The 26,483-nt window shown below is 37.3% G+C and overlaps 1 protein-coding gene across 1 annotated transcript in view; it reads left to right on the top strand.

Annotated features, from left to right (window-relative positions):
• The window catches only part of LOC113234701 (dynein heavy chain, cytoplasmic), a 64,943-nt gene that overhangs the window by 31,928 nt on the left and 6,532 nt on the right, over positions 1–26,483 (top strand). Inside the window, exons 41-78 of the mRNA XM_026470142.1 lie at positions 1,379–1,488; positions 1,677–1,802; positions 1,902–2,079; positions 2,347–2,456; positions 2,603–2,714; positions 4,282–4,439; positions 4,648–4,774; positions 4,972–5,061; positions 5,177–5,336; positions 5,506–5,693; positions 5,821–5,947; positions 6,158–6,306; positions 6,754–6,947; positions 7,636–7,781; positions 8,631–8,746; positions 9,310–9,501; positions 10,350–10,511; positions 10,621–10,730; positions 11,314–11,467; positions 12,082–12,290; positions 12,723–12,882; positions 13,426–13,527; positions 13,788–13,887; positions 16,097–16,295; positions 17,470–17,587; positions 17,935–18,150; positions 18,289–18,444; positions 18,950–19,123; positions 19,434–19,598; positions 19,896–20,032; positions 20,850–21,010; positions 21,147–21,289; positions 21,375–21,443; positions 21,900–22,073; positions 22,834–23,054; positions 23,903–24,071; positions 24,725–24,899; positions 25,924–26,041. Of these exons, the coding sequence (XP_026325927.1) occupies positions 1,379–1,488; positions 1,677–1,802; positions 1,902–2,079; positions 2,347–2,456; positions 2,603–2,714; positions 4,282–4,439; positions 4,648–4,774; positions 4,972–5,061; positions 5,177–5,336; positions 5,506–5,693; positions 5,821–5,947; positions 6,158–6,306; positions 6,754–6,947; positions 7,636–7,781; positions 8,631–8,746; positions 9,310–9,501; positions 10,350–10,511; positions 10,621–10,730; positions 11,314–11,467; positions 12,082–12,290; positions 12,723–12,882; positions 13,426–13,527; positions 13,788–13,887; positions 16,097–16,295; positions 17,470–17,587; positions 17,935–18,150; positions 18,289–18,444; positions 18,950–19,123; positions 19,434–19,598; positions 19,896–20,032; positions 20,850–21,010; positions 21,147–21,289; positions 21,375–21,443; positions 21,900–22,073; positions 22,834–23,054; positions 23,903–24,071; positions 24,725–24,899; positions 25,924–26,041 (5,675 nt within the window). The remainder of the gene's footprint in view (positions 1–1,378; positions 1,489–1,676; positions 1,803–1,901; positions 2,080–2,346; positions 2,457–2,602; positions 2,715–4,281; positions 4,440–4,647; positions 4,775–4,971; positions 5,062–5,176; positions 5,337–5,505; positions 5,694–5,820; positions 5,948–6,157; positions 6,307–6,753; positions 6,948–7,635; positions 7,782–8,630; positions 8,747–9,309; positions 9,502–10,349; positions 10,512–10,620; positions 10,731–11,313; positions 11,468–12,081; positions 12,291–12,722; positions 12,883–13,425; positions 13,528–13,787; positions 13,888–16,096; positions 16,296–17,469; positions 17,588–17,934; positions 18,151–18,288; positions 18,445–18,949; positions 19,124–19,433; positions 19,599–19,895; positions 20,033–20,849; positions 21,011–21,146; positions 21,290–21,374; positions 21,444–21,899; positions 22,074–22,833; positions 23,055–23,902; positions 24,072–24,724; positions 24,900–25,923; positions 26,042–26,483) is intronic.

Below are 26,483 nucleotides of genomic sequence, written 5' to 3'. Positions count from 1 at the left end.
GGCCACATAAAAGTATACAAAACTAACCTTTCACTGTAGCGTATTGAAACACTGTTGTAACATTGTAACAGACTCAATTTTCAATTGGATCTTAAAAAGTACATTGGGCTATATCCAAAGCCATAAATTCTGTCAAAAATGTTTGATGAAAATTTTGTCTTGCTCCTTTTTCAAAGCGTTCGATTTCGCAATTGAAAAAAAATATAGTCGATTTAGTTTAAACTGTAGTTATATGTCCGTTCTTGGCATATTTATGGGAACAAAAAGATTTGTCGAACTCAAGGTACAACTTCGTTAAAGATCACAACTATTACAAAAGATGTCAGAGAATTCATATCTTTTTTAAATGAATCCTTCGTGCTATTAGCCCATGTAACCAAAAATTAGAAGTGCAATTCCAACCCTCATTATAACGGTAGCCGAGTGAGTGTGACTGGTATGCGTTTTCATGCTAACCCGCTAACGGCACGTAGAGGCGCAGTGCAGCGTCGCGCGCGCAGCACAGCACGTGGATCGACAAGGTCAGTCGGTGCGGGTCTATGTGTGTTCACTTTGCTGTTTGTGTTTTGTGTTTCTTGCTGTTCACACCTTTTTCAGTCTAATACTTCGGACCGTAAACTGGCGACAAAACTTTTTATCCGGGCTGTCTAATTCTATGCCAAAATCATGGTCGATGCGGACAGTATGTGATTTGACAAATAGGTGGACAAAAAAGTCTGTCGTCTGCTTAAAACCGTTTATTGGTTTTTGATGGATAATTTTTTTTTATTAATTTGAATGTTAAAGAAAAACATACATAAAAACCCCTCAATCCTTGTTTTATTTGAGATGTTTACTTCGTTTTTTGGTAGATATGCACTGACTTTTTCGTTCTAAAATCAGATCAATATCCTATAGGTTGTTCTGAAATTTTGTGTTCCTTTTGACAGTTTCTAGATTAGAACATATGTTGTTTCTCTTATAATTTCCATTTCAGGTGTATTTATGTTTATTTTATTTTTGTAGTTAATAATAAATGTAGCATTGTAAATAAGCTTTCCACTACCTTGCCATTATTGCTAACTCTGTAAATGTTCACGTTTCCATTTTACACTATTTCATGTTCCATTTTAACGTACACTCGTTTCTTTGACGATATCTCCGTCTCATCTATCTTTCTTGAAAATAAACGATAATTAGAGAAACGCCCATTGTTACTAGGACAATATAATGCTAAAAATGTATAAAAAAAACTATTACCCTACTGGGTACTAATATACATGTCTCAACTGTTAGTCTAATACCGACACTTCATAAATCTTCTAAGGCGTTTCTAAAAAGATAAAAAATTCAGAGATTGTCTAAAATTATCAATATTAAGATATATGTTCGCATATAGGTGCTGCAACTGTACCAAATCTGCAAATTAAATCACGGCCTTATGATGGTCGGACCTTCTGGGAGCGGCAAATCTACAGCTTGGAGAGTACTACTCAAAGCTTTGGAGAGGTTTGTTTATATAATTAAATTTGGCTTTGATTCGCCAATTAATATTATTTGAGAACCCTTTTTAAATTTACACTTTTTTTCACTTTTAAAAACACTTAGGAAATTTTATATAGCTCTGAACATTTTTGAGAAAATTTGTGCCCAGTTGAATATGTGCTTTTATTTGTTTAAATAATTTCTTATTACAGATTTGAAGGCGTTGAAGGCGTAGCCCACGTAATCGACCCAAAGGCGATGTCAAAGGAAACTCTGTACGGTGTTCTGGATCCAAACACTCGTGAATGGACTGATGGTCTGTTTACTCACATTCTTAGGTGAGTGTACGCAAGGCTACAATCAAGACAAAACAAGACAGAAGTCTATCGTTATGGCTCTGACATTGTTTCATTTTCTTTCAAATTTTTTTTATGTAGAAAAATCATCGACAACGTGCGTGGAGAAATTAACAAGCGTCAATGGATCATATTCGACGGTGATGTGGACCCTGAATGGGTAGAGAACTTGAATTCGGTTTTGGACGACAACAAGCTGCTTACCCTACCCAATGGCGAACGTCTGTCGCTACCGCCTAATGTGCGAGTTATGTTTGAGGTCAGTAGCATTTTATTTTTCTATTTTTGTTTTTTTTTACTTGATTTTATTAATTGGTTCATTGATTTTATTAATTGATTAATTTAATTGGTTCTTCGAATTTGGGCAGCGCATATATGACCTAATGTGCTCTTCTCTAAAATTTGTAGTAAAAAATTACATCTGCCTAGCAATACGTTGTAAAACGCTTATTTACTATACTGTAAGCACAAACATAATATTCACAATACCATACCAACTGTTACTAAACTTGACTATTTCTCCTAGGTACAAGATCTAAAATATGCAACACTTGCCACAGTATCACGTTGTGGTATGGTCTGGTTCTCCCAAGACGTCCTTACCACCGAGATGATCTTCGAAAACTACCTAATGAGGTATGACATGAAATAAATCATTTCTTTACTATTTACTACGATGAACTTTATTCCTTTCAACCATATGGACAGACGACTGTAGAAGTCACAAACGCGATTACTTTGCTATTTGTTATGTAACATGTTCTTACTTATACATTGTTTAGACTGAAAAACATTCCTTTGGAAGACGGAGAAGAAGATTCCTTCAGCATTGTAGTGGCCGCTCCATCTGGTGACCAGAATGCTACTGAAAACATATTGTCACCGGCTTTACAAGTATGTATTATTTCTGTTACAAAGATAGTTTCATAATATTGTCATTGCTGAAAACTATATTTATATTTAATCAAACAATCGTAATAATGCTACTTTTTTACTGTTCACTTGACTACTCCGGTTACTTAAGATAATTTTTATGTGTTTTTCTAGATTTTTTTTATATATAAATTATAAACGAGCATTTGACCTCAATCTCACCTGATGGAAAGTGACAATGAGGTCGACGATGGAGCATGCACACCTAAATAATGCCTATTCACTCTCGTCTTGAAAAGACCCAAGTTATAACGTTCAGGGAACAAGTCTGCAGGCAGGGAATTCCACTCTATAGCCGTTAGCCATAATAAATGTGGAAGCGTAACGCTTGGTGCGAATCTTTGGATTATACATAACATATGGGTGGAACGCAAGCCTAGTCGACCTAGTCCCCCGGTGATGTAGCAGAGCCATCCCAAAGGTGGCAGCAATACTCCATGCACGACCGGACTTGTGCTTGGTACAGCTGAAGCAACTGTCCCGGTCTAAAGTAACGCCTCACCCTGGAAAGGGTCCCAAGCTTCCTTGCTGCATTTTTGGCCACGGATTCAATGTATATGCCGAAGTTCAATTTGAACGACAGGTCCACTCCAAGTAGCTGGAGACAGTCGGCTGTCAGTATGGATATATCACGAAAAGTCTGCTCAAAGGGACTCCGTTTTATGGAGAATAGAAACGCCTGCGTTTTGGTAGCGTTAAATTTCACAAGATTGGCATTGCCCCAATCGGACACTGGATTTCCTCTCCACTGACCCTTGCATTAGTCAAGTACCTATCTACAACTTTGCTGTCATCAGCATATGCAGAGGTACTTGGAATTAACATATCATTGATATGTAGCAGGAAGAGAGTTGCAGTACGGAACCCTGAGGAACTCCGGCGGCATCTATCGCCATATGTTCGGAAGAATAACCTTCTAAGACCACTCGAATCGAACGTTCGCTCAATAAATCCGCGATCCAATTGCGAAGGTCAGTGGGAAGTCCGTAAGAGAGACGCTTATTTAAAAGACTTGCGTGCCAGACCCTGTCAAAGGCTTTACAAATGTCCAAAAACACTGCAAGTGCTTCACCATGCTTTTCTATAGCCTCGCTCCATATGTGACAGGCATACACAAGAAGATCCCCAGTAAATCGCCCTCATCGGAATCCGTACTGGCGATCACTGAAGAGATCGTTTTCTTCAAAGTACGTTAGGAGACGGTTGTGTTGTTGAGTACACGTTCCATAGTCTTGCAGAGTATGGAAGTGACTGAGATAGGTCTATAGTTGACAGGGTCAGCTCTGCTTCCCTTTTTCGGCACAGGTTGCACGTTTGCAATCTTCCACGACCTGGGAACTACACCAGTCTCAAGTGAGAGGCGGTACATGCGCGTGAGAACAGGATACAAATCAGGCGCACAGTTACGCAGGACTATTGCTGGAATTCCATCTGGCCCGCTAGCTTTATTCACGTCTAGATTTCGCAGAGTTCTAATTACCTCTTATATGTTTATTATAGATTTTTTAAGTATTTGTTTTTGGTACAGACTCAGCGGGATGTAGCTGTAATCCTGCAGCCATTATTCTTCGGTGACGGTCTAGTAGTGAAATGCCTGGAGCACGCCGCCACTCTAGATCATATCATGGACTTCACGCGCCACAGAGCTCTGTCATCACTGCATTCTATGCTAAATAGAGGCGTTAGGTAAATGCCAACATCTTTGTTTTACTTTGCATGTAACTCCGTATACCTTAACCGAAAGAGCTCAAATCTATAAGGACTTCCTCGTTATGAACAGTATATTAAAAACGTTTACCAAGTTTAATGTCCAAACTAGCAGAGTGTACTATTAAGTGGCACCAATGTATTTCCTATAAAAATGAAGCTATATTGCCTAATACTTGATTTTCAGGAACATCCTGGGTTACAACCGTCAACATCCCGATTTCCCCATTACGAATGAGCAGCTTGAAGCCTATGTTCCCAAATGGCTTGTATACTCTCTACTGTGGTCATTTGCCGGAGACGCTAAACTTAAAGTATGTCTTACTCGTTTTACTGTATTTTGAAAACGCAAAGGAGGACATTGACGTAATAATTAAACGCATTAGTAAAACTTTGGTACATTTTGTATATTTGCCAAGACTTTCCAGTCTTTAAATGTCGAAGCAATAATCTGATATGCATATTGTTGAGGCCTAAGGTAGAATAAATTCATGAGAAATATCTCTTTCAGGACCGCAACGAGCTTGGAGACTTTATTAGATCGGCTAGCACAATGCCACTACCTAACTGCGGACCCAATCAGCACATTATTGATTTTGAGGTTAGTACAGGAAATAGTATTTTTTTAATGGTGAATGAAACTAATTGTATGTACAAGAATACTAAAGCAGCATTACTAACCAAATAATAATTCTATTTTTGGGTACTCATCATAGGTGTCTATAACTGGCGAATGGGTTCCATGGTCGGCCAAAGTACCTCAAATCGAAGTGGAGACCCACAAAGTAGCTGCCCCTGATGTGGTTGTACCTACTTTGGACACAGTACGACACGAAGCGTTACTTTACACTTGGCTTGCAGAACATAAACCACTTGGTACGTTATAATATTTTGATTCAATTATAAAATACAGTTTAACGTAAAATTAACCCTTATTGCGCGGTTGAAATAATAATAGACATGGCCATAGAATCATAGAAGTCGTTGAAGAAAAATGGTCACTATGATACTTCCAAAATACGAGATATCTACTAAATCCTTACAGTGCTGTGCGGTCCACCCGGGTCTGGTAAAACAATGACCTTGTTCTCTGCGCTACGAGCTTTACCAGACATGGAGGTAGTCGGTCTTAATTTCTCATCTGCTACCACTCCTGAACTCTTGTTGAAGACGTTTGATCATTATTGCGAGTACAGAAAAACTCCGAACGGTGTCGTGCTAGCTCCAGTACAGGTATGACTATTAATATTTGATTTATTTTACTTCTATACTTATTGGATCAACGCCTTATACTTACAAATCAATCTTTCTAACATTCAAGGTACCGACACATTTTTTGAATAACATGTTTTATTTGTAGCTGGGCAAATGGCTAGTGCTGTTCTGTGATGAGATCAACTTGCCGGATATGGATCAGTACGGTACTCAACGTGTTATCTCTTTCCTGAGACAACTGCTCGAACATAAAGGCTTCTTTAGAGCAAGTGGTACGTCTCTTTTCGTCATTCAAACTGGTTAAACTGGCTTTTCGTACACTCTTTCGTACATAATACATGTTCATTCACCAAACATGATAACTTTGGTGTGTACATTTAGAATAGGTGGGACCGTCTTGCAAATATGAAAGCAAATGAATTGCATGAATTTCATTCCTGACTTCAACAAATAAAGTTGGCAATACGATGCCTTACTTTCAGACCACTCGTGGGTGCACCTGGAGCGTATTCAATTTGTGGGTGCATGTAACCCGCCCACCGACCCAGGCCGCAAGCCTCTCTCGCACAGATTGCTAAGACACGTGCCTGTCATATATGTCGATTACCCTGGAGAAACCTCACTGGAACAGGTAAAAATATTGCAAGTTCTCAAGTTTACGCGATTGCTACATATTAGAGACATTGTTAACCGTGTCCATGGTAGCTGTAAAGACCTAAAACGTTGGTTTGTTGTATAAAACAAGTATACGCGAGATAGATCTGAAAAAATAATCTCATTTTCAAAGTAAAAATACTCTGCTTATCTTTGTTACTTTCTGAAAATTTCTTTTTTTATAACATTAAGCCTTCTGCGTGGATACGATGTTCAGTGGGACTAACACGACAGGGCGCGACGTGCTGTGCGAGCATTGCAGTATCTCGCGCTTTATGTCGCTCTCCCGCAAGTCGCGTCCTATTTTGCTAGCCGTACTGGTACGAGGTAGTTCGGGAGCACAAACGCTCAGCGCTAATAAAATAGAGAAAAAGAAAACACCAAATTGACGAAAGTTAACAGTATTTACCTGTATTACTTTTAGATCTATGGCACATTCACTCGGGCCATGCTACGTATGCAACCATCCCTACGCGGCTACGCAGAACCTCTAACCCAAGCCATGGTGAAACTGTATCTAGCGTCGCAAGAACGCTTTACTCAGGATATGCAGCCTCATTACGTGTATTCACCTCGTGAGATGACGCGATGGGTGCGCGGTATTTGTGAAGCTATTAGGTAAGAAATCTCCGTAACCTTTACAAACGGAGAGGTGGCGACTGACCGACAAATTTTATCGTAACGTTCGCAGCGAGTATGTTACGTTACTGACCGGTATCATTGCTTGTTTCGAACTCGGCGCTTGGCCGTGCTCCCGGTGGCATTCGCAGTCGAAATGTCGGATGACGAAGTCGTAATTGTTGGTTTTGTGGTTTTACACAATTATAACAAAATTCAAACTGGTACAAAACCCGAAACATGATGGTTGATGAATGGTAGATAGCTTACCGTTGATAAATATATGAAAAAACCAAATGTATAAATCGTGACCACAACAAATTGAAATCTAACACTCAAAGGGATTCGTCAAAAAGCCGACAACCGAGTGGAACGCGCGTCGCTCCTGCAATTGGGTCGGCTCGCTGTACTGACTATACGAATGCTCACATCGTAACGTGTTACGTTACGCTTAAATGATCCGGTCAGTCTCCACCTTAATACAAATGCTGGGAGTAATTTTTTTTAGGAATTCGTAATTGAATACCTGCATGCTAAACAATACTTAAAAAACTATTTGTATAATGTGATATCCTCAATCCCTGCTAAGATAGAGTTATTATAACGCTGTTAAGAAAGATTCCCGACTCCCTGTAGTGAGACATAGGGTAAATACATCACATTGAAATAATTCAATTCATCTGTGCAGGCCGCTGGACAACCTAAATGTAGAAGGATTAGTGCGACTATGGGCGCACGAAGGGCTCCGCCTCTTCCAGGACCGTTTAGTTGACGACTCGGAAAGACAATGGACTGATGAGAACATCGACACTGTCGCTATGAGATTCTTCCCAGGTAATTTAACCATAACCGCCACATCATTCTTTAAATTCCCGAAGTCAAATAATCATTTATTCCATAAGTACAATTTTTACATTTGAAAACGTCATTTTTTTAAGCTAATGCTCGTTCACTACGCTGACCTCCCTGAGCAGAACAAGCAACAAACTAGGGATTGCTCTTTTCATATAAACTTAAATGCTATAGAATACATTTTGAATCATATTCATGTGGAATCACGTTGTCTTTCCATACATCTTTATCTAACACGTAGTTAGATAATAATTTAATTATTATTAATTTATAATATATATTAATAGTTAGATACAGGAAACTACAATTTTGTAATGTGACTTTTCAATCAAAATACTTTTAATGTAAGTTGTAAACTTAGAAAATGGTAATCTTAACATATGCTCCGGGATTGTATTGTAAAAATGTACACAGTTAAGAAAGAATATTTTACCTTACTTAGTTAAACGAAATCGTGGTACCATGAGTTTGGACTTAGTTCTAAGGTTAATATTATGGATATCTTTTTTCTTAACGAAAATATTTGGGAAAATGTACTGTGATGATACCACAGTCATGATACCAGTCTCCTTAAAGTTTTCTCTGAGAGAAATCCAAGAACCTAACTAAATGGTACAACAGAATGAATCGCTCGTTTTTGCAACACAAATATGGTTTGTATGTCTGCCGCTTTACCGCACATGAGAATCCCGTAGGACATTATACTATGGAAAATGTGTGTATATTTTTCGCAACCAATAAAATTTTGTTAAAGGGATGCAATTATGAAGACTTATGTGTATTCAGTCAACTGGTGGATTTTGAGTTTAAAAAACTGAATCTTTATTTCAGGAATAAATAGGGAACAAGCACTCGGTCGTCCTATTCTATACAGCAACTGGCTGAGTAAGGACTATGTGCCAGTACTAAGAGATCAACTTCGCGAGTACGTCAAAGCTAGACTCAAGGTAAGAATTAAAAAATAAATAAAATGTTTCTTTATTTAGTATAAACCTTACCATTAAAATGTGTTACATCGTTATGGTAAAAATTTTCTTTGCTCATAAAGTAACATGCAGTACATACTGTCCTTACAGTACTATTGGTCGATTGGCTTAAATCTCATTTAACAAAATACCAATGTCTTTTACGCATTATGGCGAAATAAAATTAGGAACACTATGCATTATATTTAAATCTAAAGTCTTAAAAAAGTTACCGTTTGATGGATGAATCAATTAATTGCTTATGTATTTGTAGTACAGAAATTATTAGCAAGCCTTATATTTCAGTCTTACAATAATGAGGAAAATCACAATGTCATAGGCGGTTTTGAATTATTTTATAGTACCACATTACTAAGCGTTCATAAACTAAAATTCTGTAATAAAACTTGTACAGCAACTAATCACTCACATATGACGATTTGTCGATTTCATCTCAAAGATTCAAAATATTGCTTTGTCTTTTATTCCCCATTGAGACGAAAAAGACACCATTATAAATTGGGACACACCTGGTTTCTTTATAGGTGTTCTACGAAGAAGAGTTAGACGTGCCTCTAGTGTTGTTCGATGAAGTTTTAGACCACGTATTGCGTATCGACCGTATATTCAGACAGCCGCAGGGCCACTTGCTGCTTATCGGAGTGTCAGGTGCTGGAAAGACCACGCTCAGTCGTTTTGTTGCTTGGATGAATGGGCTGAGCATCTTCCAGATTAAGGTAAGCAAGCAATGTCATAATGGCTCAAGTCTATAACATAAACATCTCCAATAATATTTGTCCTCCAATGTGTGGTCCTGGATGGCCTTTATTTTTAACGCTGGGAAATGCGTTACGCATACCACTCGCCTCGGCGGAATAGCGAGCGGTTATGTGGGATTCCCAGGCGATGGCCCTGTATACCCATTAAAACCCAGCGGTTAAGCCACCGCCATAGAGAGACGCCACAGGTTGGGCTTGCTACTGCACATACTACTGTGAATCTCGGCGGATGGGCCACAGGGAGCAAGCTAAGGCCTTCAGAGGATGGCCCGGAGTCCTGGAGGCCTACCACAACCTCTTAAAACAATATTGCTTTAACCTTACATTGACCTTTCGTACTATGACACGCTTAAAGTAAGTTTATATAATGTTAATATTATTACAATTTTACTCAGAGCCACTTAGAGGTCCGAGGTTCGATTCTCGGGATGGGAGAAATATTTGTATGGCCTACATTTATTTCTCTCGTGAGTTTGGGTGTAATTTGTGGTTGTCTATGCGTGTGTCCATCCAACCCGCGACACAGGGTTTGCATAGTGCGGGGCTATGTTGAGTGTGTGCGTTATTACTCCATTTGCTCCATTATATTGTTAAAACTATGATGTTTTATAGCAGCTTTGTGAATATTCATTTTCTGCATTCGTACAAAATACAAATACAAAGCCTCGGTGGCCGGACGGTTACCGTGCGGTCCAATTAAAATACTCTGAATATAAATAATATAGTACGTATAAGTACTTTAACATTATACTACTATTGGACGCTTATATCAGTTTAGACTTAAAAATGCATATCTGTGTCACTAGGTTCACAACAAGTACACTGGTGCAGATTTTGATGAAGACTTGCGTTCCGTTCTACGCCGCGCCGGCTGCCGCGACGAGAAAGTCGCCTTTATTCTCGACGAGTCCAACGTGCTGGACAGTGGTTTCCTTGAGAGAATGAATACCCTATTAGCTAACGGCGAGGTTTGTAGAAATGTTTATAGTTATGTTTATATCTTTTTTACAGTACAATAACAGTATAGATTTCTTAATTGCCGCTGCACAAAGTGTGATAAGATTTGCACCATTTTAGGTACCTGGTCTTTTCGAGGGAGACGAATTCGCAACCCTAATGACTCAATGCAAGGAAGGCGCTCAACGAGAAGGCCTTATGTTGGATTCGAACGACGAGTTGTACAAATGGTATGTAGATATATTTAAAGTTTATGGAAATGAAGTTAGTTTTTGTATAAACTTTTTCCAAATTATTGGAATTGAAAAATATTGTTCAGAACCAATGTTGAGAGACAGTATCAGGCAATGAGACAAATGAAAAATTAATGTAACTTACTGTGTCAAACATTCACACCAACTACCTGGCTTCAAACTTGGTAATCCCCTTACTATGAGTACCGCGGTAACTAAATATGCTTTGGGGGCAATACTCGGAACACCCAGCACTGTTTTTTGTTTTTTGTGCATCGCTCAAAGTCCTAATCCGCTGGCCCAACGAAGTTGTCAAAAGTACACTACCTACATAATTAATGAGCTTTTTCCATTTCGCAAATTCAGTAATTTGATCGCATACTTAATCGATTGGAACTTCGATCTCATTGAAGATTTTCAACAAGCTATAATGACTTGCATTATAGACATTACAACACCAAGATATCACAGTCAAATCATAAAGTCTTAGCATCTTTTTTTAATGTAAAATAAAAGCGTATGTTACGTTTGACTATATACCATATCACTTGATGAATGCTATACTGAATTCCCCCAACAGGTTCACAGGTCAAGTAATGCGCAACCTGCACGTAGTGTTCACAATGAACCCCTCATCCGAGGGCCTGAAAGACCGTGCAGCAACCTCACCGGCACTGTTTAATCGCTGTGTGCTTAACTGGTTCGGGGACTGGAGCGATGGTGCTTTATTCCAAGTGAGTTAGTTATGCGTAATGGTTACACCTAAATATGTATTAGATTTTTTTACAGTTTTTAACAGTTGTTTATTATTAAATAATATATTACCCATTCAACTTTCACCAACATAAACGCAATCTGCGTCGTATGATTAAAAAACGAATAAATCTTGAGTGCACACACACGGCGACTTTTAGCAGCGACGCAAACGCGCATTCGATTGCGTCGCTACACTTGCGATTGCATTCGCGCGTTTGCATCGATGCAATCGCTTATAAATTGTAGTGATGCAACGTGTAACGCCGATGCCATGTGTAACCGCTCTTACGCTTACCAAATACGATTGATTTAAACTTTCACGATTTTCACACATTATAAACGTCGAGGTAAAATATTTTAATACACAATCAAGTCGCGATTTTTAAAGTCAAATAATACCAAATAACAGTTTTTTTTAGTTTCATTTATAAGTATTTTATATATATATAATAAATACTTATTACTGTTATATTGAGTTATTTCTTAAACAATGTAGCGTCTTCTTTATTCAATAATTACCTGTCGAATGTTTACTAAATTTAAAAAATAAATCGAATTATGCTCTATCGTAAATATCCCCAATTTCTTCCAGGTGGGCAAAGAGTTTACAACACGTATGGACCTAGACTCAGCTGACTACGTTCCACCGGAAATATTCCCCGCCGCATGTGGAGAAGTGGGCGCCCGGCCTTCCCACCGCGAGGCGGTTGTAAACGCCTGTGTGTATGTACACCAGACGCTGCATCGTGCTAATGCGAGACTCGCTAAAAGGGCCAATAGGACCATGGCTATTACACCTAGGTAAGTGTGTTACATGAGTCTTTAGACAGCCAACACATTCCTAGCCTTTTTGACACCGACAATATTTTAACTTACATGCTTTATTAATTAGTAGCAGTAGACCTCCTTGTGAAAGAGTTCGTCCAGGGAAGTACTGCCACCTTACCTATGTCTGCCGCCAAGCAGTAATCTCCGCATTGCTGTGTTTTGGTTTTGAAGGGCAAGGGTGTTGGTGATTTTACAACACATGGGACTTGTCAACTTATGTCTCAGGGTGACGGGCGCAGAGGCACTCCGCCAGTCCCTCAGATCTGTACGATTTAAAGCTCTGAGTGGCTCTACAACTTTAATGGACAGGCGTGTAGCTTACCATTAGGTACACGACTAATTCGTCCCGTCTCTTGTTAAAAAAAAACTAATCAGACCGTGCTAATATACAAAAAACTATTTCAGGCACTATCTAGATTTCATTCAGCAAATGGTGAAGCTGTACGCAGAGAAGCGCGCCGACTTGGAGGAACAGCAACTACACTTGAACGTCGGTTTGGGCAAAATCGCAGAGACCGTTGAACAGGTTGAGGAAATGCAGAAGAGTCTTGCTGTCAAGTCTCAGGTATTAAAACACCTTAACGTAACTTTCATCCTAATCGTGTAGCTTGTAAGCCGGTCTGGTGTTAGGATATTATCTGGAATTACTCTGAATTTTAGGATCACAGGTTGGGGAGCATACGATTTTTTTTATTTCTACATGTTTTATTAATATTTTGTATTTACCAGATCTGTCAAAATTCGAACAAGTGAACATTGAAACAATTACAATGAGACTGCCGTAAGCGCAAAATTGTTTTTTATTGGTGTTTAATTCGTAATAAACAAGTTTTATTTTACATATTTTATTGAATATCATGATGTTTTTACCATGATATTCATATATTTTTTTATGAAAGCATTCCACTAGTTTCATATTATTATTGATACATCGCTCTCCCGACTGAGCTTTGGTACGAGTCAGCAAACCTTACGCATTTCTTGCAGATCTTTGTTTTTAGATTTTAACGACTTTACCGAAGAGCTACCTGTGCAAAACCTATTAAAATTTGTTTGTTAGTGAAAGTGTTAATTTTATTTATGCTAATTTGTTAGTCGAATGTTGTAGGAACTCCAAGCTAAGAACGAGGCCGCTAACGCCAAGCTTCGTCAGATGGTGAAAGACCAACAGGAGGCTGAAAAGAAGAAAGTTGAAAGCCAGGAGATTCAGGTTAGACACATCATTATTTTAGTAATCAAGTGCTAGTGTTATCTCAATATTTAAATTTAATGAAAGTATAATTTTTTGTACATTGAATATTTCTTGCAAATCTTTGTAATTTTTTGTCAGATGTAATTATCGCATTGGTTATAAAAGTTACACACATCTGATTATATTATTGATCGCTTCTAAGTATTTAAATGTACCCAGCCTTTTATGTATATTTTTGTTTTAATAAAATATTTTACTAAATACGATTATGAAATCAGGTCGCTCTTGAAAAGCAAACGAAGGAGATAGAGGCAAAACACAAAGACGTAATGGCGGACTTAGCGCAGGTCGAGCCCGCTGTAATTGAGGCGCAAAACGGTTTGGTTTTAAATTTATTTTGTTATTTTAGTGTCATGTCATTTAGTACCATATTCATTATTCGTGATAAACTTTACTTTTCGTATGACAAGATAACTTGAGAAAAAATCCAATGTAAAACTTGATTTTTATGGAAACTATGTGATAGAGATTTTGAAAATATACCTTTAATACTTAAAATTTAAAAGTTCTAGGTATAAATTATTCTGAATTTAAAACGGAGTCCCGTTTTGTGACAATGATGATTTTTTTTTCTACGTATAAAACTAATATACGAAAAGTATAGTGGAAATAATCATGATTTATAACTTTGGTAACCATTTTCATGTTGATCGTAAAACCTATTATAAGACCAAGGCCTATCACACGTAGTTCGATCTAACATCGTTTCATTATTTCAATTCAGTCACATTAGAAAGATGCCTTTTGAACTGAAATTTGTTACAAATTGTATTCAGATGTTCGTAGAAACATTATTTAGAATTAAATAGTTTTTTGACGTAATAAAAAACTTCAATATATATTACAAAGCGACGTAAGTGGAAATAGAGTCTTGTTTGAGCATTTCTCTTAAATGGAGGCATTATTATTATACTATTCAAGCGTCTTTTTCTGAACAGTCTATGAAGTCGACAAAAAACGAACAATAAACATCGAAGTCAGAAATTGGATAAGATTCAAATATAAATATTTTAGCTGTCAGAATTTACCACCAGTATTTCGTCCCTTAGCAATGTTTATTCGAGTATTCGAGTCCCAACCTATCTTATTTCTGACATCGATAACTAGTATTAAACGTCAAGAAATACCACAGCCGTGCGTTCAATCAAGAAGCAACAACTTGTCGAAGTGAGATCGATGGCGAACCCACCATCTGTTGTCAAGATGGCCTTGGAATCAATCTGCATACTTCTCGGAGAAAAGGCGGATACGTGGAAGGGTATACGGTCTGCCGTGATGAAGGACAACTTCATTTCGACTATTGTTAACTTCGAAACTGAGAATATCACGTTAGTGTTCTGTTTATTAATCAAAGAGATACGTCGTTGTCTTTTAGGTTGGGGTTTTTTTTTATTATTTATGACTTTTACTTCGACATTTATGTTGAATTTGATTAATACTTATATTTGTTTTAAAAAAGCAAAACATGAAGAAATAAATTCCTGACAAGTCTGACGTTACTTGTTTGGCATAAGTGTTGCCAGATTTATAGTAATTTTCTGACATGATCTAAAAATACAACGACATTTCTCTTTTTTCTACTTCTTAATTCAAATCAGTGTAAAGAATGTTTAATTAAAGTAATTTTTGATAGCAAGCAATTATGTTACTTATTTTTAAAAATGTGTATTTATTGGCAAAAACATTAATTAGTTATTGTATTACGGAATGATGATGCATTGAATATTGTTGTATCGAATATTTTGTCACTTTTTATAAGCATCTTTCTTGTAACTTGTAGACTAGTGTAAGTGTTGTTCTTTACTTTTCTTAAATTAAGGTTTGAAAATAAAATTATTATATGATTATTTTGTATATAAGCTAAGCCTGCTTGCATATGTGACTGTTGTTATTAATATCAATAACTCGAGTGGGGTATACGTTCATAGCTATTGTAGAAAACTTGATGCGATAAAAAGTTCATAACATGAATGTATCGTTTTAAATTGTTATTAAATATGTGATACCGAAATAACCTAAATCTCTACAAGCTCTATCGAATCTAAAAATCAAATAGCTATGAATAACAATCACTCATATATACTGTGAAATGGCATCTGTGTAAGACACAAATAATCCATCGTTATGTGACTAACAACGCTAAGCATCGTCGTGAAACTTAACAATCGTTTTAACATTTGTGACACGAATATTTACCGTTTCTGTTACAGCTAATGTTAATTAAATTCATTGATTTGCCGTTCTTTATCGAGCTCAATTTAAGTGGATTGGAATCGCGCGCAGTAATCCTTTTGTTTAACATTTTTGTTATAACCATCGGACAAAAGGTTTTTGTAATTATTCATAATTTAATAAGATTTCAATCCATTTACCACAGCTACTGGAGAGCGACCGAAGAGAACCCAGATTCAAAATTAATAATTGGAAATAACGCCAGCCGCATGCGTCACAGAAGCTAAACGCCTTTTTTTGTTTCTTTCCTTTTGTACTTTCGCTCTCGCTTCGTGCTGGTGACTGGACAATGCAGCCGTCAAATCTATAAAGAAGCAGCACTTGGTCGAAGTGCGATCTATGGGCAATCCACCGGCTATAGTGAAGGTGGCCTTGGAATCCATCTGCCTGCTTCTCGGAGAAAATGCGACGGATTGGAAGGCGATTCGAGCGGTCATCATGAGGGAAAACTTCATCAACAGCATCGTGTCCAACTTCTCCACCGAGGACATAACGTGAGAAAAGCTTCGTCTTGACTCTGTGGTGGTGCCTAGGTTTAAGATGTTTGGTCAGATCTTCCAAATAATAAAACCAAATCTATACCGTGTAATAGATAGCGTATCTTTGGCTCAGTACAATTTGTCGTCTATACCATATTGTTATAGTCTGTTGAAAGATTTGTAGTGATCGTCCCTAAGTGCCATACGCCATTAGACAATTAAAAATTTGCTAGAAAGAGTTCTGACCAAGACTCATTTTTTTATTCCTTTGTGTATGTCTTGCACTTTTCAATGCTTGCAGCATGCTTTGGCACGGTGTATTGTACGTACTTACTCTGGCATCTTATCTCCTTGTCTATTTCAGGGTACAAGAGTAAGACAATATTAGTAACAGTACAACTTTTTTTGGTGGTGGTGATTAACAAAATAAATTACAAAGTGAAAGTGGTACTACGAATTGGATTTAGCCATTAACATTTACATTTCTTATTAAAAATTTTGGTCGTATAAATTTATTTATTTGTATATGTATCGTGGCCTGAAATAACTGGGTCTTTTTTTATAAGTGAAAGTAACACATCAGTTCTTCATGGAATTTTGTAGCGACCGACCAACTCCCAAAATATTCTTTAAATACCATTTCCAGGCAATAAAAACATCTTTTTACTAAATTATTCTAAAATTAGTAAAAGACTTAAGTCACTGATTGCCTCAAAAACAACCATCAAATGTAGGGTGCATGAATGTGTTTGCCAATAAATAATGTTCATCGACAAAATCGTCGAGTTTCCTAGCTACGTTTCATTGGCTTATAAATTGTGTTTTATTTTTTGTTTGTTTGCTATCTAATTGTCTTGTCTTTTTAAACAAATACATATCTTTAAAAGTTATTGGGTAAGTGATGTCTTTTTATTATTGGTTCGGAATACGGAAAATGCATGAAAGAAATCCAGAGTGCAACCAATTAGTTTATAATGGGAATGCACGAAAAACACCTAAAATCACTTTAAGATTGTGCTATTTGTTTCTTACCGTGTTCGATATTGGGGTACAATGTTTGTACGTATAAAAGACATGTTTTGGTCATTTTGTGAGATAAGGTATCGTGCAAAGTATGGGATGGGTGCATTGTGGTAAAGTGCTATTATATATTTTTAATCTCCTTTCTTTAAATGTTTTATGCATTCAGTGATGACGTACGCGAGAAAATGCGGACTCGCTATTTGAGCAACCCAGATTACAACTTCGAGAAGGTTAACAGGGCTAGTATGGCTTGCGGCCCTATGGTCAAATGGGCTATCGCTCAGGTAAGTCTTATGTCGTTTACTAAACAAGGAGACGTTGTTTTATCATTTCGAAGGAAAGTTTATTTATAAAACAGGGGCCTGGGTGTAAGTTTTCAAATATGTAAACTTAACTATCGCGTTTGCGTTAAGATTTTAATTTAAACCATATAAATATATTATTGAGATCGAAATAAAAATCTTAACGCAAACGCGTTAATTACGTTTGTATGATTACAAGTTTAAATTCAGGCCTCGGCACTCCGCCATCGTTACGATGTGGCCTGTGGAGTTCATAAGCGTCTCCGCGTACAAATGTAATGTACCTTCAGCAACATTCAATGTAATTAATGATGTTTATAACTTTATAGATCGAATACGCGGACATGTTGAAACGTGTGGAACCTCTCCGCAACGAACTCAAAGCCCTCGAAGACCAAGCTCAAACCAATGTAACTGCAGGCGATGAAGTGAGAGAACTAATAGCGCAATTGGAGAAATCTATCGCCTCTTACAAGGAAGAATACGCGCAGTTGATCAGCCAAGCACAGGCTATTAAGACTGACCTTGAAAATGTCCAAGCCAAGGTAAATGATTGGTTGATTGATGTGATTTTTCACTGACATCTCTCACCAAGTGCTCAAGTTTACTGCCAGTTCAATATTATTTTAGCTAAAATTGCTCGTGAAACATTATTCATAATATTTTTTTACTATTATCTTCAGGTGGACAGATCAATCGCACTATTGAAGAGTTTGGTGATAGAGCGCGAACGTTGGGAGGCTAGCTCGGAGACCTTCCGCTCGCAAATGAGCACCATTGTCGGCGATGTGTTATTGTCGGCTGCATTCATCGCATACGGCGGATACTTTGACCAGCACGTAAGGCACATATTTGTTGCAATATATGTTTGCTTTGACAAAGTGTTTAATGGCAAAGACATTGTCAATCCCATGCCGTGGACAAATTATAACAATAATCTCAGTACAGAGTACTAAAAGAACCGACCTCAAAAGTTTGTGGAATTACATCTATTTGCCAAGTTTATTGAAATCGGTTACCGAAAAGTGCACGAAACCGGATTCATCCCCTTGTTTGCCACCCTTAGAGGTAGAATATTTTCTTCAAATTTAAATGGGACCACTACTGATTTACCCTCTACCCAACAAAAGAATCATCAAAATTGATTCACAAATTATCGAAATTATCACGTAACATACATACAAAAAAGCAGTCCAATTGAGAACCTCCTCCTTTTTTGAAGTCGGTTAAAAAGTAACAAGCATCGTCTTCTTAATGCAACCACGCAAGTTTTTGGGCCGCTTGCAGTGATTCGAAACAAGAACAAACACTAGCCTTTCATGAATAATCTTGTTTATTTTCCAGTATCGTCAAAACCTATTCTCAACATGGACGAATCACCTAGCGGCGGCCAGCATCAAATACCGCGCGGATATTGCTCGTACGGAATACTTGAGCAACCCCGACGAGAGACTGCGTTGGCAAGCTAACGCTTTGCCTTCTGACGAACTGTGTGTCGAGAATGCTATTATGCTGAAGGTAGGCTTTATATTAAATTAATTAAAATTATATCTACGCTACTAGATACTACTAATGTTACAATATCGTGTGCTCTGAGACTCGGTTCTTATTGTGTTGAAACTGTAATAAAATATTGTTCAACAAATGAGTACCTATATGTATTATTTTATAGTAATGACAATATGACACCCATTTGTTAATGTTCATTATTTTCTCGTGAAAATTAACAACTTTCACGTTGACGAGTACGAAATATTTCTTCGTATCTCCATACATCTACGTACGGATATAGGTTTTAAGGAAAAATTGACAATTGTTATTATTGCAGCGTTTCAACCGCTACCCCTTGATCATCGATCCGTCAGGTCAAGCCACAGAGTTCATAATGCGCGAGTTTAAGGAGCGCAAGATAACGAAGACATCCTTCCTGGACGACTCCTTCAGAAAGAACCTTGAGTCTGCACTGCGGTTCGGTAACCCGCTTCTTGTACAGGTGAGATCATTATTGTATTGTTTTTATATAAAATCTTTTATAAGAGGATTAAAATGTTGAGAGTTGCCAATATAGTTACAAAATATAAAACTGCTACGATTGTTCAGTTTATAATTTATACTCTATTTCCAGTACATAAACAGAATAGTCAGATGTTTTCCATTTGGCCAAACAATCATTATCTACATAGAAGGTATATTTAATGTCTTTGATAAGTAAACGTGTGTCTATTAAGTCATATTAAATAAAAATCTGGTCCGCCAATACCTTATAGTAACAATAAATGCTTATTTACAGGACGTGGAAAACTACGACCCAATCCTGAACCCTGTGTTGAATCGCGAGCTCCGTCGTACTGGTGGCCGCGTGCTCATCACTCTTGGCGATCAGGACATCGATCTAAGTCCATCCTTCGTCATCTTCCTAAGTACTAGGTTAGTAGTAAACAGTTAAAAAATTGTGCGCTAAAGTCTGTAACGTTTATTATTATCTGTCCGCGCTGAACGCCGCGTCGGATGGGGTGAGCTGCCCTGCCTCCCGCGAACATCGTAGAGTATATATAAGCGGGCCCCTTCAGGCCCCGCTCTCTTCCCGTGGGATGCGCCATACCGACTAGTCTTACATTCGACATTTACTTATGCTCAATACCTAAGTTTGAACACTTTACTTTTACTTTTACAAGGCTTCATTATAATAATGTTTCTTCATACGACAATACATTATTTAAATGGTCTTATTCTTATCATTAATTGGTGAGACTCCAACAAAGAAATTTATTTATTTTAATCAATATCATGTTTTTCTACCAGGATATTCAAATATTTTTTTGCGAAAAGACTCCACTAGTTTGTTATTGATAAAAAGACCTAACAACCCATCAACCGAATCTGACACGTTCTGTCAAGCTCAGTTGGTAAGAGGTGGCCCAGGTGTGGCAACCGACGCTGATAGGAGTCCAGTCTAATCGAAGGAACTTTTCTTTGTGTTATTTTTAGTGATTTAGTATTACACAATAAGCTTGGTGCAAAGCAATCGAAAAATTAAACAAAACAATAATTCTTGGACTTGATTACATTGAACGTTATTAACAGCAACATTCCACATCTTCTACTAAAAGCCTATGGACACGGCGTATTTTATATGTGCGTACGCATCACCTGCTCATATCTTACCACGTACCTTATTGTCCAGATAGTCAGATGGGTCTGATAGAATAGAACAATAAATGAATTATTTGTTTTCTCTTTACAGGGACCCCACTGTAGAATTCCCTCCAGACATGTGCTCACGAGTGACGTTCGTCAATTTCACCGTGACGCGCTCGTCTCTACAGTCGCAGTGCTTGCACCGCGTGCTAAAGGCTGAACGACCTGATATTGACACTAAACGCTCCGATCTTCTTAAATTGCAAGGTTTGTTCTTATTTGCTAAAGCACAGAAATAAATACTACACAAATTCATATCAATATGTCTACAAAAATTGTACAAAATTTCCATGGTCCTCTTAAGTTTGAGCGGAGTGCATTCAGTGTAATTTTATTTGTCCAGGTGAATTCCACCTCCGCCTGCGTCAACTGGAAAAGTCTCTACTGCAAGCATTGAACGACGCGAAAGGAAAGATCCTTGACGACGATTCTGTCATCGCTACTCTAGAAACCCTTAAGAAAGAAGCCGACGATATTGGACAAAAGGTAACTAAAATATTACACTTGAGTTAACCAAGTGCTAGTTTGTGTTTTGGACTTGTAACGATTTGATTCATATTGTTGTTTTCAGGTGGAAGAAACGGACAAAGTTATTGCAGAAATTGAAACTGTCAGCCAGCAGTACCTGCCGCTCTCTCAAGTAAGAATCCCATCAAATTCGTCTTTTTTTTTGGAGCATTAAAATAATAAATGGATGACGATCCATTTATTATTTTGGTGCTCCAGGTCTCTTTTTTCCAAATTCGAACGGCAGTATATCAAGCTACACATTGACAGATCTTGCTCCGTAGCTCTGGGGGCGATATACGCACAAAAGTGTATATTGACGTGCTTTTTTTTACTGTACTTTTGCACTTATAATAATAATGGTTAATACTAAAATCGAATACAGAGAAAACTTCCTTCGATCTCACCGGACTCAAACCTGCGTCTGTATGCCAAACTGGGACCACTTTTTTGTGTTCGATCTTTATATTAACAATTATAACAAACTAATGGAGTAATTAAAAATACGAATATCATGGTAGTAAAACTTTATGATATTCAATAAATATGAATAGTAATATTGTTGTCCATTTTATGTACCTCTAAACAGGCATGCAGCAGCATCTACTTCACTATGGAGTCGCTGAACCAGGTGCACTTCTTGTACCAATACTCGCTCAAGATGTTCCTGGACATCTTCAGCTCGGTGCTGGTTAGCTCCGGCCTCAACGCGGTCAGTGATTATACTGCTCGTCTTGGTATTATCACTGAAGAGTTGTTCACCGTGAGTACATTACAATTCAATTGATATTTTTGTCAGGATTTTAGGTAAAGTTATTAGATTCTATTTGCACTTTAAAATATAGCTTAGGGCATTTTTTTATTGCTTGACTATTTGGTGCCACAGAATCGTCTGTAAATATGACAACTTTCGTTTCAGAAAAGTAAGTGAGTCATTAAAAAAGAACTAAGTCAGTCCACCTATCGAATTCATTGTAAAAATAACTGAATAATTTATTACCGATGTTCTACTGTATACAGGGTTATTTGGGAACCACGCAAGATTATGTTATTAACATCATAAACAACAACTTTTGGTCCATCCTTTTTCACAAAACAATAAATTTACCAATAATGAACTAAGTTTATGTTGTACTTTTAAATCTGTTAGTTCAAACTTGCAAGCGTCCTCCTCCTCCAGTGTTTTGCTTTAGATGGTATTTACGCTAGCACTTTCTTTTTTTACCGCACAGAGTTATCATCGCTGAGAGCAATCTATTGAAATATTTTTGTTTTATACGAAAGTAAAATCTGATGAATTATTAAACGTCATGAAGTCATGGCTGTATTTTTGTTATGGTACTAATGATTTTTCTGCCCTCGGAATGAAAAAGGGCACAACTGTCATATAAAGTACGCATAGTTGTGCCTTTTTTCGTTACGTGGGCAGTTTTGTCTGTGGTATTATTTATAGTCCTGCGAAATTGTTAATATTTTACAAATAACTTGTACACATGTTAATATACACAATTTTCGTTCATCAGGCGGTATACGAGCGCGTAGCCCGAGGCATGCTGCACACAGATCGCCTGACCTTCGCTCTACTACTCTGCCGCATCCACCTCAAAGGCACCGGTGCCGAAGACATACTGGACCAGCAATTTGCAGTGTTCTTACGAGGAAAGGAAGGTTTCGTCTCACATACAACGCCACATGAGGCTCTGACCTCTCAACAACATCAAGCCGCCGCAAGATTGAGCTCTAGGTTCTGTGATATTAATTTTTTTTTTTAATTATTTGATTGAATCTCTTTCATTTGCTAAAAAGGATCTATTAATTCTAAAATATCTATTGCATATGTCATATGCAATAGATATTATTTCATGGCATTTCGGATCTATTTCACAAGGCCACTCATTATGAGAAAGTAAAAACACAAGATAACTACTGGCCTACCGCTTGACTGAGTCGGTCCCTGAGGTAGCTGTGCGGTGCGGGAGGAGTGACAGTTTACGTAACAATTATGTCGCGCTGCACAAGGGATAGTTTCAACAAGATTTTTCTAACGATATTCAATGTCAAGTTTATTGAAAATAGTGCCAAATGGCTTGTCAGTTCTTTTCAATTATCAATGTAATATTTTGTTTTAATTATCGTTTCAAAAAACAATAATTTCATATCGTCAGAAAAATTTTGTTGAAACTATCCCATGTGCAGCACGACATAACTGTTGCGTAAACTGTCACTCCTCCCGCACCGCGCAGCTACCTCAGGGACCAACTCAGTTAAGCGGTAGGCCTGTATCTTGTTTTATTTCATTTTTTTCAAACATTAGAAGTGAAATGAGTGACGCCCATATAGACAAATGAAGTTATTTTTATGTGCCATCGTTTGCGAGGAGGTCTCGAAAAATATTTCTTTTCCCATTTGTCTTTAGGTCATTGTATGTTTTCACACTAGATTAATGCCATTTATGCATAAACTAGCTAGTAAAAAGGTTGACAGACAGACTGATTGACGAAGATATCAAGGTTCCTAAGTTAAATTACGGTTATGACGACTCGTTTTGTTAGCTTTTGTTACCATTTGCTCATATGTTTTATTGGTACATAGGTTGGTGGCATTCCGTCGTCTATTAGAAAAGGCAGCGGAACTACCCGAACTATCGGCATGGTTGGCACAAGCAGCACCCGAGCAGTGCGTGCCGACGTTATGGGACTCTGAGCCTGCGTCGCCGCCTGCGGCACATACGCTCGCTATGTACCGTTTACTCCTTATACAGGTATTTGACATAATTATTATACCTCTGACACCAGTCTTGTCGAAAGGACTCAACACATTTGGAGAAACTATTATATAATATTAACAAATCACGTATTCAAATGTAAGGTACGTCCCTGAGTGAAGAAAACCTTTCATAGATTTCTCACAGATGGCGCTACGGCAAAAAAGTCGTTAAAAAACAAAAAAAGATCTACAACAAACTCATGGAAAAGTTCGTGCGGTCCGTTGGTTCGTTCCGTGGCTTAGCTAGCATAGCGTCTACCACGGTTTGATGGGAAACGTTGGTTCGAATTCAGCCGGATCGAAGTGATTTTTTTCTAAGTGTTCAAGTACAATCTTTGTTTAATAATTATAACAAACTAGTGAAGTAATTTCACAAAAAATAATTGAATATCATGGTGGTGAAACATTCTGACATTTAATAAAACTTAAAAACAAACATATTATTTTAATTCTCACGAATGCAGTCACCGGCACGTAGGGTATATTACTATCACATGGTCTCCGTAAATAATTTATTCAATTGTTTTAATACTTTTCAACATTTAAGTGAATAACTCTGATGAAAATTATATTTGTGTACGTGATAAACTATAACATATAACGTAAACCTATTTTTTTAAATCCCACTAAAACAAGTGTTCTGTACAGGCATTCCGCCCCGATCGAGTGATAGCGGCAGCGGCACAACTCGTGGCCGCAGTACTGGGCAACGGCTTTATGGCTAAAGCAGAGACAGAGTTTGATCTAGCCGCCATCACAGAAACGCAACTTAACGCCACTACGCCAGCACTACTTTGCTCCGTACCTGGATACGATGCTAGCGGTAACGAACCACTAACTCTTAGTAGGCTTTTGGAGTGGAGCATCAAAGATTTCTGTTCAATAAAAATTATGTAGTTTGAAATTTTGCATCACCAACTTAACTGTTTCGATCTTTTACGAAACCGCGAACATGATAATAGATAAAGTTTTATCTCCCGGTTATTGAAAATTACTAAAGTCATTATAACATTAATAGCAGTTACCTAAAAGTATCGCATATACCAGAAATACTTATATAAAAAAATAACACCTCATTACTGAAAAAAAGAATGTCGGGAAAGTCATAGTCAAAGAATCATTTGGACGTAGTTAAGCAAAAAGGATCCAATTCACATAATTATCTAAAAATGAGTTATATATATGTATATATACCGAACGGTTCCTAAAGTCTAACCTCTTAGATCAGCAAAAAATATCCAACATATAAACATTATAAGTTTTGAATATAAAACAAGAGTGAGAAACACTTTTAATACTTCAAACTGCCATATCTCGAAAGTGACTGGATGTTCATTCTGGAGGATCTTTTTTGTTTAACTACGTCCATTTATTCAATAGGTAAAATAATTTACACTTCAAAACGTCACATTTGAACTATTGCTCGTTGTCTACGGTGACTTCTCGATAGCTCTGTTGAAATAGTCATAACTCGTCTGCTGAAATAAACTTAAATGCTATGAAATACACTTTGAATTTATGTGGAATCTAGAGCCATGTCGTCTTTCCATATATCTTTTATCTAACACATAGTCTTCAATTTTGTAATATGACTTTTCAGTCAAAATATTTTTAAACTAGGAAATGATAATCTTAATATATGCTCCGGAATCTTACTATCAAAACGTATACAGTTCCCCATAAATGAGTCGTTTACCTTGGTTAAACGAAATTGTGGTACCATGAGTTTGGACGTAGCTCTAAGGTTAATATTATGGATATCTTCTTTCGTATTGAAATTATGTATATTTTCACGGGGAAAAGTTTATAGTTTTCTTGCCTATAAGAACATAAACAATTATGAACAGGTCGCGTGGACGACATGGCAACTGAGTTGAACAAACCGTTGTCAAGTATAGCTATCGGTTCCGCCGAGGGCTTCAACCAGGCAGAGCGCGCTATTAACACCGCTTGCAAGACAGGACGGTGAGAATTGTAAATCATATCGCATACCAGTTTCAACCGGCTTAACCGGCTTGGCGCAATTAAAAAATATCAAAAATATGTTTATTTCAGTAAATACTTTACCGATCAGTCGTCAAAAGGGACAGTAGACAACAAGTATAATGTTGCTTTTTTTTTTATATCGAAAACATGTAACAATACCCAAAAAAAAAACTGTTGAAGCTGGTGTACGATATCAGAAAAGGTTTATAAATTAGTTATAGGTACTTCTTAACATAACGAAAACATAACTATGTTATATACCATATTTATTGAGCATTTGCCTGAACACAATTGCGTATAATTTTACATATATTTCATTTAGAATTTCGACCCCTTCTACGCAAAGAATCGTATGTCGAAATTGCCAAGTTTACAGGGGAGTATTTGAGAGTTCTGAATTCACTCGTTACTCACATAGAGT

The sequence above is a fragment of the Hyposmocoma kahamanoa genome, unplaced genomic scaffold (genome assembly GCF_003589595.1).
Source record: "Hyposmocoma kahamanoa isolate Upper Pololo Valley unplaced genomic scaffold, ASM358959v1 86, whole genome shotgun sequence".
Lineage (NCBI taxonomy): Eukaryota > Metazoa > Arthropoda > Insecta > Lepidoptera > Cosmopterigidae > Hyposmocoma > Hyposmocoma kahamanoa.
This window is presented reverse-complemented; position numbering and strand designations above follow the sequence as displayed.